Source organism: Pezoporus wallicus, unplaced genomic scaffold, assembly GCF_028554395.1.
Source record: "Pezoporus wallicus isolate ANWC-B61680 ecotype Strahan unplaced genomic scaffold, APGP_CSIRO_Pwel_v1 contig_8803, whole genome shotgun sequence".
Classification (NCBI taxonomy): Eukaryota; Metazoa; Chordata; class Aves; order Psittaciformes; family Psittacidae; genus Pezoporus; species Pezoporus wallicus.
Window position 1 is genome coordinate 1,444,671 of NW_026635049.1, and position 17,128 is coordinate 1,461,798.

Below are 17,128 nucleotides of genomic sequence, written 5' to 3' on the forward strand. Positions count from 1 at the left end.
TCCCTTTCAGGCAAAGGTGAAAAGAAGGGATGAAAACCAGCCAATGTCTGAGAGTGTGTCTCTATCCCTAATAACACCCATGGATCTAAGCCACCTGTTGCCTTTTCCTGCTCAGTGTCTTGGCTGGTTGGGTCATGTGGCTTATGAAATACCTGGCTTAGTGAGGGCACTGGCTGAGATGATTGACAGCTTTTCCATGTTGGAGGACCAAACTGGCTCAATCCACAGCAGGGAGCTTTAAAGCCTTTTAAAAAGAGCAGAATCTCCACCGCTCACAGGAGCCCATTAGTGATTTTCTGCTTTTGAATCTAAGTTTAGGATGTACCATTAGGATCCCAGATAACCTTATCGGAGATGGCAGAAGGAGCTGGCACTGTTCGGTTCCCGTCTGACCACAGAAGCGAAAAAGGGGAAGCAAAGAAAATGCAGATAGCGGGGGAAATACTGGCACAGGGAGGGTTCTGCTGGCCTCTAAAGCAGCCTTAACAAGCATTAATAGATAGCAGATGGCAGTTTGTTATTAGCAGAATATCAGTGTTTATCAGGCAGTACATGATAGGTGAAATGCCTGGTTGCAGGGCTGATAACGAGTCAGTCCCAGAGGAGTGTTTCAAATTGGCTGCAGATTGTGATGAGCTTTCCCCCCTCTTTCCCCCTCCCGTCCTCATCTGCCACTCTCACTACACCCACAGTTGTTTTCTGTCAGGAGTCAAGAGTGAAACGAAGCCATTTCTGATCATTCCCCACGAGGAGTGGCTCCTGGATCTCGTTAGTACCATCGCATCTCATCAGGACAGTGACACAGCCGTCTGCAGCCGCTGTCTGCACGGGGATGTGGCAGCAGGAGGATGTGCCATCCCTGTCCAGTATCCTCAGCTGCCCCAAGGCATGACACAAAAGAGGTGTTAAACTTTTCCTATACATACTTCTTGTGGGACTTACATGGCTTTGCTTTAAAAATGTAGGAAGAGGAGAGGTGGCTTTTGACTTCATCTGCAGTTAAAGGTTTGATTCGCTTTCATGAGGGAAGATTATGGCATGACTAGCACAGTGTTGTACCCCGGTGCAGAAAGGAAAACACTGCACAAAGCTGGGTCTGAAGCCAATCTGCTGAGCAGCCCAAATCCAGCTGTGCTCCCACGGAAGCCTCCTTGGCCAACTTTGCTTTTCAGGACTGTGCCCCCGCTCCTACAAAAGCCAGAGCCAGGCCGAAACAACTCCCAGGTATTGTTATTGCACAAGATGATACAGGCTATGAAGATAGCAAAGAGTGAAGCCAGCCTGAGAGACTTTACAGGTCTGGGGGATGTAAGCATATATTGATGGCCTGGGTGAGCAGGCTTGGGGTAATGCACTTGGGAAAAGGAAGTATGGCTTTAGCTGTGAAGTGTGTTATAAGGGACCTCAGGGAAGAGCTGATAAGTGGAAGAAATGCCATCTCTTATCAAAGCATACGGGATGACTGATTTCCACTTGAGCAAGACCCTGCACAGGGGTTCCCTTGATGTCCCTCCTCTTGTCACATCATCACTTGAAGGAATGCGCTTCATTCTCTAAGCAGGTGCAAGAAGATGCTCGTTCTACCCACGATGCAAGCAGCTGTTAGCTAAGAAATGAGATGCTCAGAGAGGTGCTCTAAAATACAGTGTGATTACAATGAGCATTAGATCTCTTTCAGAGGACAGCATCCTTCCATAGAGACACCACATCTCTGCCCTGTGAATAGACAGCAGAGTATCGATGCTTCCTTAAAAAAGAAAGGTTTTGATTGTGAGAGGAGCAAACATGAATCCCCTTCTTTCATTTTACAGAAAGAGGCTGACTAGGAAACTAATTAAGTGGTTGGTTAACTTTATGCGTATAAGTAGCTTCATTTAATTCTGAGTCAAGTTACTGCAGCTCCTATTGAAAGCATCAGCAGAAAGGCAGGCAAGTACATCTCCATAAAAATGCTGTTAATCTTGAGAAGACCTTGAATGGCTCCTGCATTCCCTAATGGAGCCTTTCATGCTCTTTTCTTTTCACCGCCTCATTCCTATGAGGAGCACTTCTGCTTGTGTGCCAGTAAAAGTACAGTAATTCAGGAAGAACCAGGAACCTTCCTTGAAATATCAGTGTGTAACTCCCATTGGATAGAAATGGAAACAGAAGAAGGATGCATATTATGAACTACAGTAATGTTACATGGTGCTTTTCATGATTACATACCCCTGATGTGACTTTTCGCACAGGAAGACACAAATTTATGTGTATTCATCATGAAAGGAAAAGAAGATTTTCATGTATTTAGGCTTGGGCTCACATCAGAGACGACAGGTAAATGTAGCTGGTGTTTTGGCTGTGAGCTTGCATCAGTGCTTGAATCCTAAGTCTCTGTGTATCATGCTGCTTGCACTCAAGCTCACACTGGAGCACAGCTTTTGGTAAACCTTGGGGTGCCTGCTACTCAGATTTAATCTGTCTTTAGAACCCTCCAGCTATTGGTTTGATGACTGTGCAGAGGTGGGCTTCATGTACAACACATGAAACGCCATCTACCCATTGCTTTTTCACCCTGTGGTGTGCCATGATGTGGGGTGGTTAAGGCTGGAGAAGAGGGTCATCCTGTAGCTTTAGGTATGTTTGTACCATTACCTGCATACCTTTCCCTGTTCCTGAGCACTCCATATACCTGTGTGTGTTTAATTCCTTGTATTTCTTTGAGTACCCTTCCTGTTCCTGGTGTGACTGCATCTGCATCTGCAGCTGTTTGTGGACTAGACTGGAGGAATCAGCCAGCCTTCTCTCCCTGTTCCATCTCCATCCTGGTTTTGTTACAGGCAAATGACATGAGGTGCAGCTCTGAGCAACTGCAGAGCTGTTTATCCCTGGAGAAAGCCCCTTCCTGCCAGGCTCAGTTTTTGTTCTAGTGGGAGACTTACGCTCACAGACTGAACTCTAGAAGCTGCAGGATCCACGGCTGTCAGGTGTCAATACTTTATCCAGGAGCCAAGTTCAGGATATAAAAGTTCAGCCATGGGTTTGGCTGGGTTTTTGCTTGCCTTGCCAACAGGCAAGAAGACATGATGTGACAAGCAGACATTGGGTACTGTGGTTTAGTGTGAGGTGTCCCTGCCCATGGCAGGGGGGTTGGAACTGGATGATCTTAAGGTCCTTTCCAAGCCTAACCATTCTATCAGTCTAAGGGAACTGTAAAGGATGATGGCCAGAGAAAGAGGATCACTGCCACACCATTGCAGGTACTGCATTATTTATGGTGAGCTTAGAGAAACAGACTGGGTTGTACCAGTCCATACCAGACCATTGAGTGTGGACTGTGAGGAGTAATGTTGGTGGTAGACTTGGTAGCAAGTCTCTATTCATAGACTCGTAGAATAATTTGGGTTGGAAGGGACCTTCAAAGCTCATTTCATCCAACCCCCTGCAATGAGCAGGGACACCTTCCACTAGACCAGAACCACATCCAGCCTGGCCTTGAATGTCTCCGGGAATGCTGCATCCACCTCTCTGGCAACCTGGGCCAGTGCTTTACCACCCTCACTGGAAAACATTTCTTGCTCACATCCAGCTGTACTGGGAGGAACTGGTGTCCCCCAGATAATGCTGCGATCAAGAGAGTGATCCCTTGTTTAAAAGCGGAGGTGGCACATCTTGCAAGGGTGTTTGCAGTCCGGGGCCTTGGTTGTATTCCAGGGTGAGTTATTACATTGCACCATCCTAGGACTCACATCCATTTGGAGTAGTTGATTCTTCTGTCACTCCCTCTTCCGAGCTGTTACATGCACTGTTAAACATCTGGCACATTCCACCCCAGAGGTGAGACCTTCCTAAATTGTAAGCATACTTTATCCCCCGTATTTGCTGGCACAGAAATCTCAGCAAACACAACTGCTCCTTCAGCACATCCTAATTGTTCTGGGGATATATGGGGGTAGGGCACTGATATTAATTGCATGTCATTGTTCCTGAATTCAAATGTTCCTATTTACTAACCTCCTCCCTCATTACAGACCTATTACAGTCCTGAGCCACTGGAGAGTTTGAAGCCCATCTATTTGTCAAATATATTTTGTGAGCTAATTCTTCTGTCACCCTTGTTGGGTCTCTGTATCCAGTGGTAACAGCCCAGGAATTGCCATTTTACTCCATCAGTGCATCATCTCACCTGCCTGTGCTGTCAAAGATGATACGAATCAATAAATAACTTGAGACATCATGTGCCTGTGCCAGAAATATCAAGTCTGATGTCACTGTTATGTTAATAAATTAACCAACATTAATGATTTATAATTGTTATAAATAGACGCTCATTAGGAAATGGGGGTTGCTTTGTTTTCTCCTGTGTGTTTTCAGTTAGCAGCTGCTCAGCTGCTGAGCAGCCCGACTGTTTTCAAGCTGACAACTGTGTAGGACCCAGAACAATTCATTTTCTTAGACAAAGGCAAGAAGTTCTTTTCCCTGGAAATGAGATGAGATTTTTCAATGCCGATGTGCAGATGAAAGGTCAAAACTCATTAAAACTTCAGCAAAGCAGAAATCGACATGAAGAGATTTATTTGGTGCTTCCTTTTTTATAGGCCTTGATTTATGCAAGTGCCCAAATGTATGTTTAATTTTCCATATCTTTAATTTCAGCCACTTAGGGTATTATTGAGTCAAAAATTGATGAGATTTCAGGGAGTCTGGTCTTGGAGCGCCTGCGGAATAAACCTGAAAGCCAGCATGCTTCCCAAGCCTGCAGTGAGGCTGTGAACCTCTGCTGCCATCTCCTTCTCTCCACCAAGCAGTAACTGATGGTAAGGACCCGTTCTTTGATGGCCATGTAGAAATTAAACTGTGCTTTAAAATGGCACATGGAAGAGTCATTCCAGGCTGCTTATCTGGAGTGCTTGCAGGAGCGGGGGGCTGCAACATCTGGAAACAGATGTGTCTGTTGGTCAGACCTGGCTAAGGTTGATGCTGTCCATGGTTACTTCTGGATAAAGAGAGGAGCCAACCTTTTATGTTATCGTGTTTAATGTATTCCTGTCTGGAACCTCTGCAGGCCCCTTACTGTTTCCTTTCCCTGCCCTGCTAAATAGCAGCTGTGAAATGGAACAAACAACTTGTCTGAAGACTTTTAGATGCTTTCAAATGGTCTCTGTCAGTGTCAGTTGAGGTTTTATTCCCATAATCCCGCAACTGTGCCTGGCAGCATGTAACTCACAGATCTATGTATGCAGGAAGCAGTGGGTTCCTTCTGTCTTAATCTGCAGCCTCTTACTTTTATGACTGCTTCATATCATCAGTCTTTATTTCCATCATAAATTAAAGATGGCTTCCCCCAGCGGTTGTTTCCAGATGAATGGATCCAAGGAAGAGGATTTACAGGGGTTCTGGGTACTCGGGACACAGGAGCACTGGTACACCTGAAACATGCCTTGTGTATGATGGATGGGGCATATTATCTGAATGCTAATAAATACTGAGCCACAAATTGCCTCCATTTTTCTTCATTCCTCTGCTGACTGTGGTCGTTGAGTGACGCTAAATCCAGTCCCAGACATGTTATAGAACTAATTAGTCCTGATTTCTTTCTTTGTTCTCTCTTTTCAGTAGGGCAATATGGATGTGCTGCCTCTGGGTGCATTTATGTTACAGCCTCATTGCCTTGCCTCCACTGAGAGCGCATAGCACACTTTGGTGTGAGATGGATAGGGTACAAAGCTGGTGTAAATCTCATCTGCACAGGAGCCTTGAGCATCATGTAAGTCCATCAGTAGGTTTGGATTTCTTACTAAGCTCTGCAAGACCTTACTATAGGGATGCTGTCCTTTGAATATACATTTGATTGCATGATATAATGTCCTCTATCAGATAAATACTTGCTACAGCATCATTTAGATTAGACATTAGGCAGAAGTTCTTCCCTGTGAAGGTGCTGAGGCGCTGGCACAGGGTGCCCAGAGAAGCTGTGGCTGCCCCATCCCTGGCAGTGCTCAAGGCCAGGTTGGACACAGGGGCTTGGAGCCATCGCTTGGTCTTATGAGATGTGTAAGGGAAAACATTTCACATTCTTCACAGCCCAGACAACCAAACAGCTCTATATAGTATTAAACAGGTACTGAACTTATGGTCTGACGGGGCCTTGGTGCCTGGCAAAGCGATCCCTGACTCCAGGTGCTGGCTTGCATGGCTTGTGTTTGCTGCCTGTATTTCTGCGTTATTACTGCCATCTGTGTTTATTTCCTCAGAGCAAGGCTGGACCCACCTGATGGCGTGGATTTCTGCAGGATCAAGCTCAGCTCCGAGCATCTGGCCTTGCTTTTTCTCTTTGCTTTGTTCATTGTTTCCAGAGGAGGCTGATAAAAAGCAATTCAGAGGTGCCCAGTGGGTGCAGCGATACAATGTGCCAGCGCTGTCTGGAAGTGCTGATGAGACAACCTCAGCAGTCCTGAGGTTTGATCCTGCTCATCCGAATACACAGAGCAGGCAATCCTGTTAAATAACTGAAGTGGGTTTAAGTTCAGGCCTCTCACATTTAGTGCTTTTCAACTCTCCTGCCACTTATTTCATTGCTCTTTGCAGAGGAATTGTGCTTTTCTGGCTGTAGCCTTTGCCGTGCTTCCTGCCGCTGGCTCTGGCCTCCCTGCAGCAGCTGGGAATGTCATCACTTGTTTCCATGGAGACCAGAATAAAGCAATAAATAAATGTGCCTGGGAATAGCAAGCTTTCACTGGGATAGAAGCAGGGTGAGAATCGTGGCCTGATGATGTAGTTACACCCGGAGGATGGGAGAGACCCCAGTGCCCTGCTCATGTCTCCCAGAGCTGTGTGATGTGCATGGTGCAGGCTTTGGGTGGCCTCAGCATCCCCAGGTGGGTGAAGGAGCGAGCCCCAGCCATGGGTTGCTCTTCAGCACAGCTGCTTGTGGAGAAATCAGTGTGTTGGGTGCATCTTATTGACAGGACAAGGGGAGTGGCTTTAACCTGCCTGAGGGGAGGCTGAGATGAGCTCTTAGGCAGAAGCTCTTCCCTGTGAGGGTGCCCAGAGAAGCTGTGGCTGCCCCATTCCTGGCAATGTTCAAGGCCAGGTTGGACAGGGCTTGGAGCAACCTGCTCTAGTGGAAGGTGTCCCTGCCCATGGCAGGGTTGGAAGTGGATGAGCTTCAAGGTCCCTTCCAACCCGGACCACTGAGTCTATGACTCTATGATCTTCCATCCTTGCTGTAGTGCCTTGACACAGCCAGATGATATTTATTTCAGGGTGTGCTTAGTTTCCCTGAGTGATGCTGAAGAGCATGAGGTGGGTGATGTACATCAGAGCTTTCAAATGGGAGTGGAAACTTTAAACTGTATGAGATGTGAACTGTAACTTGTTTGTGCTCCTTTCTGCTTTGTCACATGTATTAATTACTGCAAACATCACGCTGATCTGTAAGCAGGCAGTCTTTTCCAGGCCTTGTTCTTAGTCATTACTTGAATCACTCTCTCTTTATCTTGTTTCATTCTGCTGGGACACCCAGGCAATTTTCCAAAGCTGTGAGCACAGGCTTGTGTAGAAATCATTGCCTGGCATTGATGCTTCAGCTGAAGATTCTCTCTTGTGATTTACCAATAAACCAGCGAGACACTTTGCTGCTGGCAGCCTTATCGTGCTGAAAATTGTGTTTCAGGTGAGATGGTAGTCAGAGCTGTTTGATGGAGCTGGTTTTGGTGTCTTAGGCAGTCAAACTGCAAGCCCCTTGTGCTTCCCCTCCCTCCTGTTAAAAACGCAGTGATTTTGTGTTCTGTGGGTTGCAGAAGTGGCTGCATTTCAATAGCATTTCTATATGCAGTGTAGATGCAGGAAGAGAGGCTGGCATAGCAGGAGATACCTGCTTCCTTCTCTTCTTATTCCAAAGGCAACATGTGAGCCACTGATGGGCTGGGTATTGTGCTACACTCATGGTTTGGATACTCCAGCCTAATCCTCCTGAGATCTTTGTTGCTAGTGGGATACAAGTCTTATGGCTGAAGGGACACTGAGGGGAACCATTCCTTCTGTAAGCTTCTTAGAGCTCTGGAATCTGTCCTGTGGTTCTGCATTGTGCATTATGGGTCCTCATTTACAGTTGTCTGAACAGGTCTGTGTTAGCAGTTTACTGCATGTGAATACTTCTTTCTCTCTCCTATGCCCTCTGATTCCTGCCTTTAATGTTTGCTAGCTTTACCTTTAGGATTCCTATTATCAGTTATGTTCTGAAATAGGCTTCTGATAAACCATCACCTGTGAATGCCATTAAAAAATGCCAGGCTTGTCCTTGAAAGATCATCTGTCCTTTTCCTGCTCCGATGGGAATGAATGTCTAATTACAAAGAAGTTGGAAAACTCAAGGAACCATTCTGTCCTTTCTAGAATCCTGTTTGACGGTCCCATTATCCTCAAGAAGAAAGGACCACCCTGGTGCAGTCCCAGAGGAGAAGGATTAACAACCCTGGAAGCAGTGAGAGAAGATTCACGCTGATGTGAGGAAGACAGATGCGTGTGTAGTTCAAGTTCATCTTGACAAAGCCATGCTGAAAATGCCAATCTGACAACGCTAATGCTGGCAGGAAAAGGAATGTATGAGGGGGCTGGGTAAGTGGTGCCTTGTTCCAGCTCATGGTGGGCTACAGCAGGGAGCCTGCACCCTTCAGTAGTCCCCCATGCACCCAGCGTGACACATCAAGGTGACAAAGGACTCCAACCCAGAGATGGTCATTCGTCTTGGGGTCAATGGTGAAAGAGATGTGAGCCGAGATGGTTCTGCCTCAAGGTGTATCTGCAGGGAAGGCAAAGATGCAGCTCTGTGTGACTTTGCTTCGAGCTCACTAGCATGGGTGCTGGTGGTGGGGTGGCTGCAGCAGCATGGAGCGGAACTGCAGTTTGCTGACGAAGGGAGGTAGATAGAGCGGGAGACAGCTGGTGCTGCGATACGCTTTGGCCTCAGCTGTTCACTGGAACATCCATCTCGCAGGAATTCGGTCATAGTTTGATCTTTGTGGTCACAAAAGTGGTGCAAACGTTTGAACTTCTGCACTCACACATGTCAGAGCGATGTCTCGCACCTGCCTCCATGGAGGCCTCTTGCAGGCGAGTGCCTGGCACCGGAGTGTCCCGTTCTGACAGCGTTCGCTGGCTTCTTTGGTGTTGTAACGTTTGGATGTAGCCTCTGTGGAAATTCCTCTGAGGCTCAATGTCTGTCAGTCCAGATTCCTTAGCAGGGTTTCAGGAGGGATTATGTCCTGTGGGAAAGTGTCAGTATTTCATCTCGCAAAGAGGGAAGGGAAGAGAAGGGAAGGGAAGGCACGCTGCAGGGCTCTGCCTCAGAAGGCAGTATGTAGCGTGATAAACAGGATTCATTGTCCAGTTCCTCAGAAGATTCTCTTCATTCCAGTACTGATCTTTGCTAATCTCTCATGTGGCTGCTTAACACCGCTTTGTCTGTATTGATTTTCTTCTGCAGATCACTTCAGCTCCTGCACACTTTGAACTTCCCTCGCGTGCTCGACATGCTTTGTGGCCCCTGGGTATATTGCAGGACACAGAAAGCTGGTGAGTCTCTGAAGCCAGTTTGTTTGCATTTAAACTCCCTGGGTCTGCTCTTATCATGAGGTTGACAGGCAAGGGCAGCTTTTAGCTGAGGTATTTTGTCCCCTTCTTGCTGATTTCTTCCCTGGTGCCATAATAAAGCATCTGTGAACAGGGATCTGGAGCTGGACTGGCTCGTAGTTGGCAGCCAACAAAAATGAGGCCGTACAGAAGGAATTTGAATTGTCTGCTGTGGGTCAGCTCCGGTCTCAAGTATAAACCAAAGCTCATGTGGAACAGAGCAGAATGCATTCCTCACTTTCTGTGGCAAGCTTTGCTGATGCATTGAGGTGAATTAGTTTTTAATACCATCAGCAGAGGTGATAGAAATCACACCGCTCTCCACCACTGCCTTATATTTAATATGGGAAGTTTGGGGCTTTGATTTGGGGTTATTTGTTACTGCAGTAGTGTACAAAACTAGGCAGAAACTAAGAACTGGTGATCTTGGTAATAAGGGGGCTGTGTCAGGACAGCGGGAACGTGCTGCCAGCATGAGGAGACACCACTGGGGGAAGGCAGCCTCTTCCTGCCTGGGGCTGTCTGCACTGGGTGGGTGATAGGATGCCTCCGAGTCTCCGTCACTCCAAATTACAGAAGACCTGGGAGTCGATACCTGCATCCAGTTCTGTTGCCTCAGTGCCAAAGTCAGACAGAACAACAATGGTGAAGGAAGCTGAAGGATTGACCGGGGAGAGTTACAGCTGCTCGGGAGGTTAAAATTGCTCATCATGCATCATGCGCCTTGAGGGCAAGCCGGGAGGCTATAGCAAGGAAATTGGGAGGATATGAAGACAAGGGAGAGACAGATTGGTGGTGAGAGCTGTGGAGGAGCCTTGAGGGTCAGGGCATAAAGTAAACAGCAGGAAAGTCAACCAAGTACTGTTCTCTCCAGCAACTGACTTGTCTGAGGTGGCTAAGGATGAAACTGTGGGGTGTTTAGAGCAAGCCTCTGTGGGATTGACATGTTGTCAGAGGTGTCTTAAATGGGGACGGCAAGGTGCACCAGTGGTATGTTTTGCAGCAGGCAGATGAAAGAGCTTCCCAGTTAGTAGCCAGAGCAGTCACAGGCGGTCACAGTATGTCAGCATAGTAAATATTTCAGGATTTCATAATTAGATGGGGTTCAAGACCAAAACCAATCCAGAAGAATATTAGCCTGTAACTTGAACGCCAGCACTGCAGAGCCAGCTGACTCCTACCCCAGCGTTTGGTGCATCAGTGTGTTTGGTACCACGTGTACCAATGTATCAGACACCCAGGGGCACATTGCTGATAACAATTTGTCACCTCTGAGTCTCAGAACAGGAGGCTGAGATCATGCTTAGGTGGAAGCTGAAGCAATCAAGGCGAGTCTTTCAGTGGTTCAGTAGTTTCTGAGATGGTTTGCACTCTCCAAGTGTGATCTCTCCAAGGTCCCTGCTTTAAAAGTCAGTATCTTGGATTAACATTCTCAATGAGCAGCTGGATTCACATCTGGACGTTATGTTCACCCCAGGGTTTCATTGATGGGTCAGTATTTGCAGCCTCACCATGCCAAGCAGTTGAGTGTTCTCTGGCAGGCTGCAGATGTGTGTGTCTGTATAAACAGCAGATAGTTGATGCTATCCACATTTCCAGCTGAAGACCTAAGCCTGCCTTGGAGCTGCAGGATTTTCTTTGTTCCCAGTTCTTCAAATGGCCACATTCATTCTGTTCACAGCGATCTCACTACAAACTGGTTTTGGGGAGAGAAGATGACATGTGCCAATTTCAGGACAAGTGTCCTTAAAAGTATATTCACACCATAGAAAAGCAGGTGAGTATGTAAAGTTTGCAATAGGGCTTGCTTTTGCACAGCTCTAAGGTTGTTCTGTATGCTCTGGACACCTCGGTGCTGTCTATGCAAGCGGTGAGTGAAGTATTGAGATACTTCAGAGGTATTTGTATTTAGAAGCTCAGGGATCTTTCTTGCGTTTGAAACGTACCCTACAGTGTCTGCTGGATCAGCAGCGGGGCTGAGCCCAGAGACTTCCAGCACCTTGCTCTGGTGCTGACACAGATCCCAGGCTGGGGGTGTTACTGTGCTGGGGACAAACGTGTTCTTAGGTCTACCTAAACCTGACAGCGCAATGCCGCGATGCTGCTCTGCTGGCAGGAGCCCGCGGTGGAAGGGAGCTTGGCAGAGTTAGCTGTGTGCCTCTCAGATGTGTTGTCCCACTAAAACTGCTCCAGGGTCTCCCCGAGTGAAGCTGGGCTTCTCATCGCCGCCTGTCAGCTTTGGAAGATGTTTAAGAGGTAAATTATGCCACAACTGTCGTTTGCTACAAAGGGAGTAAAAGCACACACCGAGGTCAATGTGCTGCTCGTGGTTAGAGCTAAGCAAGTGGGATGGAAAGGAAAGGAGGTAAGAGGAAAACGGCTGCAATGTGTCCCTGCCCATGGCAGCGGGGTGGAACTGGATGATCCTTAAGGTCCCTTCCAACCCAAACCAGCCTGTGAATCTGTTACTGGAAGGGGAGGATTACATTTAAATGGCCCATTACTGTTTAATCTACGCACGATTTCCTTTTTCCTTATTGGTGCCAGGATCAGGGTGAAGAGTTCAAGTCATTAATTTAAAGAGACTGGATCAATAAGTGCTTAAACAAGGGATTCTATTCTTGTTTCCAAGCACAGGTTGGGTTTTGAACACTTGTGGAAGGTCTGGCAAATCAGCTGGGCTCAGCAATGCTGGTGCTGTGCTTTTGGGTGGCTTTGGGGTTGGGGTCTTTATCCCTGTTCATTTGGCTTCTTGTTTAGTGAAACTGAGGAGGGAAATAGCAACCACAGAAGAAACTCTCCTCTTGAGCAAGCTGCCTAAGGGTAAAGAGTAGGAAAACAATGGACAGCAAGGGATTCAGAGTGGGTATTGAGATTTCTGTAGTACTTAAAACTCAACCAGTCCATCAGTGCTTGGTATCTATTCAGTCCACATGAAATAGCAAGTGACAATGCACATCAAAAAGCCTCTGTCATTGCTCCCTCCTCCTCCTTAACTGTGCACTCTGCAAAGTGCTGAAGCAGCTGTCCCAGGGCTGTGGATACAGTCAATTACAGGGTTGTAATTAGGAGTCTTAGCTGCTGGCCATCCTTTTGGTCTCTCTCACCCTGCTTTGTCAGACTGAGCCCTCCTGCAGAAAATCCAGGACAAGATTTTTGACTCTGAATCCAGAAAACCGAACATCTGAGCCTCAGATTTGGTATTGAAATCCTCAGCATGACATCAAACCCACATAAAGATGCACCACGCTGCGGCCGTTCAGGACCTGCAGCACAGCAAAGGATCTGATCCAGGAAGGATCCTGTCATCTTAAAGAGGTTTCACTTCTACACTGCACATTTTACATTTGCATTCAGTATGTAATGAAGCCCAAATCTCTGCTAGTGAGACAAGTTACTGCTCCTTCAGCATCCTTAGGCCTTTTGCATCTCACATACACATGGAAAGTAGGTCTTTCTATTGCCTTTCAAGAAAAGAGCATGTTTCTTATCAGGAGTGGAATGCTAATGTGTCATTTACAGGAATCTTCCAGCAAGGCAAGAAAACACTGTTTGCATCTTCATTTTTGGGTGTCTTTTCTTCTTTTGGGGAGCTTGGAAACTTATTACTTTGCTTTCCAACTTCAGGCAATGTTCCCTGTGTGCACATTTTATGAATCACTGTATTCTGTGGACTGTGTTAAGGGGACACAATGTGCTTCCAGACTTGACTCTGTCTCCCTTTTAAGGTACCTGAAGCTGAAATCATTCCTGCTTGACGTGTCTGCCTCTTTATGCAGGAGGAGAGCAGAGAGCGGAGAAGGAACAACTGGTAACATGTACAATATTTCTTACACACTTCACTACTGTTAATATCGGCTAGAAGGAAAGGTACCAGGAGGAAGATCAAGGGGGTGGAAAGGAGAGGGAAAACACAGTTTAAACCAAGTCCAGCTGATGTGACCTACTGTGTATTTGCTTACTGTTGAGCACACGGAGAGTGCAAATGGAAGCCTGAACTTCCACAAAGGATTTTCCCTCCATAGAAAGGCTATTTCCTGATCTGTGCAGTGTGCCAAGGTACAGGACTGACACCCCAAGCAGAGATGCTTACAGGGGCAAGCAGACCAACACTGGCATAGACCCATTCAGACTCAGACCTGCATCTGCAGGCACCGAAATCTTGCTCTCTGCGCAGGCTTTGTGACTGAGCCTTGTGTTGTGTAAGGCTGGAGGAGACATTGGAGACACAGGGGAGCTCGTGCTGCTGGGCCATCAGAGGTGAGCCCTGGAATAACGAGATGGAAAATGAGCTCCCCCGGGTTAGATGTAACACTGCAGGGCCACCCGTGCTGGAATGCAGCACTCCACAGGGAGCTCAGTGCAATGCCTTGTGCGGGGAGAAATGCTCATGCCACTGCAGGATGGGATCAACAGCCTCCTGGAGTGCAGGGTCTTCTTTGCAGGCTGATCCAGGAGGCCGCAGTCTCTGAAGCACGGATTGATAGTTCCTCTATCGAGGGTGATGGCATGGAAAGATAAACTCCTGCCAGACCTGTGTAAGGAGAAATACCCGTCAGCTCCTCCACTAGCACTAGCTTTGCTAGTTAATGATTTCTAAGTTCTTAAGTATCCTCTCAACAACCTCTGCATTGATTCATCAACTTCTCCAAGCTAATGAATAGGTAGAGACCAGGTAAAATAACTGCAGCTCCTATTCCCACATCAGAATTCCTAACAAAGGAAAGTTACCTGGCGTTCCTTTCCTTTCGATGAAACACTGCAATGGGTACTGCTCTCCCTGTGGAAATAACAGCTTCAGAGGAACTCCTGCTCTGCTTGCCACCGCATTCGGACCTCTCAGGAGAAATGGATGCACTGAAGTATTTTTCCCCTCTGAAGTTTTGAGTGAGATTTCATTAAAAACAACCCCAAACCCCATCTTGAAATCAGTCTTTCAGCCTTTGTTGTTCTTGATGCAGGTAAAGAAAGGGCCATGTAATGAGTGGGATTAGCCAGCGGGACATCGGCGCTCCCAACCTTGCAAGACCAGGTAACAGCAGCAACAAAACATTCGTATGGACTTTGTCTTTAAAAGCAAGAATCTGAACCTCTCATTTGTCCAGGACTGCATTGGCAGATGCGAGATGAGTGCTGCAGCCTGTTCTAAAGCCTGGTTGGGTTTTCGGGTAAAGGGAACTTTGTTTTTCATGTGGGGATAAAGAAGGGGTTTTCTGGCTTTTTCAAAGCTGCTTTCCTCTTGGAAGATACATTCCATGGTGTGTCCATCTTCCCTCAGAAGGTGTCATTGTATTTTACAGTAAGAAAAGAGAAAGCCTTGCAGTGCCCTGTGACAAAGAGCTGATGCTTGTCTCACAGATTGAGAACGGGAAATAGAAGTAATAGAAGTGAAGAAAATCAGTGACGGAACTGAGATTAGACCCTTAATCTGTTTCCTTCCCTGCACCTTAACTCCAGATTTAGATCAGCTCTTGCTGGGCTGAAACTGGGATCACCGAGAGCAGTGCCAAGTCTTGCAGGAGCTTCAAATACAACAGCAATTTCCCCTCAATGCATCTGAAATAGTGATATGAAAGTTTCTAATGGCTCTTTTGCTTGCATCTGGAGCAACCACCACTAGCTCACAGGCTGGTTTAAGATTTCTCCATGACATTTGGCTTAATACAGTTTTCATTGTGTGGCTTTAGTATATTGCATTAAGAAAACGCTTCACCTGGACTAAAAACACATCTCAGAAGCAAGAGGATACAAAAGCAGATCTTTTCTCTTGGCTGTAGCCCAAAGCTTCATCTTTGTGATGCTATAAATGTTGGGTGTTAAATTATACTGGCCATCCAGAGATTGCTGTAGGAGAGGTGAAGGGGAAGAATACTCTTTGTTCCCTGATTTGATGACTGAATTTGGTGCTGATGTATGTAGCATTGGCAGAGGGGTCAGAAAACAGCTGTATTTCACACAGCAAAGTGTCTAGCTAGACCTGAGTTTATGTGTGCAGGATGGGAGAGTTTGCTTTGGGCAGCAGGGGTTCAGAGATGGATTTAATGCCCCTCACAGAAAGCGAGTTTAATATCTGCTCTTGGTGCACAGTGACAGGAGCAGTTTTGAGGATGATATATGTGATGAGGGCATACAGAGCACAGAGAGGAAGGTGAAGCTGTGGGCTCCATGCCAGGAGGTTAGCCTGCGTTAATTCCTTGCTAATACTAGCACCAATCAAGCCAAATACTCTCCGAGGTATGCTGACCTAAGCTGTTTGTTTTCCCTGCGGTGGCTCTTCAGAGAGGAGGAGTGTGTGGAACAGTCTCTGAGTTAATGGCACGAGTTCTGCCCCTTTGGAGACAGCTCAGTTTCATGTTGTTGTGTCCCCTCCCTGGCCAGGCAGCACCACGGGCAAGCCAGAAAGCGAGAGGGACTCCCTTTCCCTGTGACACCACGCGGAAAACCGCAGTCTGTGTATTTCACGACAGATTGGCTTTGAAACGTACCTTAATATTCCATCCATCTTATCCATAGTGTTCCGGCAGGTAACAGCCAGGAGGCATGGATTCAGATGTCATGGAAAAACATCATAGTTTTGTGGCATGGGTATTATGAGACCGGGAACGATCTGTGGGTCTGAGGTTTGACATTGCCAACAGAGAAAGTAAGGCAGGATACGGTATGGGTGTACAAGACAGAAATCAAGTGTGCAAGACTTTTCCAGGCAGGTTTGGGCAAGACATGATGCCTCATGAAGGGAGGTGGCAGAGCAGAACAGCAGGACCAGGGACTGAGAGGGAACAGTGGATTTGTAGAGGCAATAGAAGAGAGATGGAGAAAAAGCAGAAGCCAGGTGTCTGTGGAAGCAAAGGCTGGCACAGCTAGTTCAGGAACAAGAGGAAGAAGGAGTTAACAGCACTTGCTGCAGCACTGATTCTGTTCATACCACTGCTTTGGCCATGGCAGTCTTCAAAACACATAGAGAAGATTCCAGCTCAGCCTCCAGTGATTCAGTCTGTTTCTCTGTGCCTTTGCTTCTGGCTCTGAATTCTCCAGGGGAACCAGAGGGCAGCACAGGGCTTAAACAACTTCTTTCCCCTCACCCCCAACTTCATCGAGATACATGGTCTTTGCCAGCATTAGTCTGAAGCCTCATTTAGTGGAGGAAACTTTGCATTTAATCCACAGGCCTATTAGGGAAACAGCACAGCAGGAAACTAGTTAGAGTGTTGAGTAGAAAACAGACTTGCTAATAAAGCTCTTGTTCTCATTACAGTCCCAAGGTGCTGAACATCTTTTGTTTTAGTAAACAGAAGTTGGCAATTTTGAATGACACTTCCTTCTTTTCCCTCCTTCTTAATACCTTGCGGTCTGCTTCAAAGGCAAGAAAATGAGGGATTTCAAACAGCATCGAGCATCTCTTGTATACAACTAATCCCTTTGCTTGACACTTCTAATCACAAAGACAGCAAAAACTTGGCTGTTTTGTGCCAGTGTAACTCTGTTGTCTGGTGTGTCTTGGTATGGCATAAATAGA

General features: G+C 46.8%; 1 protein-coding gene across 1 annotated transcript in view; it reads left to right on the forward strand.

Annotated features, from left to right (window-relative positions):
- Positions 1–8,596, forward strand: part of CUNH8orf48 (chromosome unknown C8orf48 homolog) — a 59,816-nt gene extending 51,220 nt beyond the window's left edge. The window contains exon 7 of the mRNA XM_057401057.1: positions 8,377–8,596. Within this exon, the coding sequence (XP_057257040.1) occupies positions 8,377–8,450 (74 nt within the window). The 3' untranslated portion in view covers positions 8,451–8,596. The remainder of the gene's footprint in view (positions 1–8,376) is intronic.
- Positions 8,597–17,128: the final 8,532 nt, after the last annotated feature.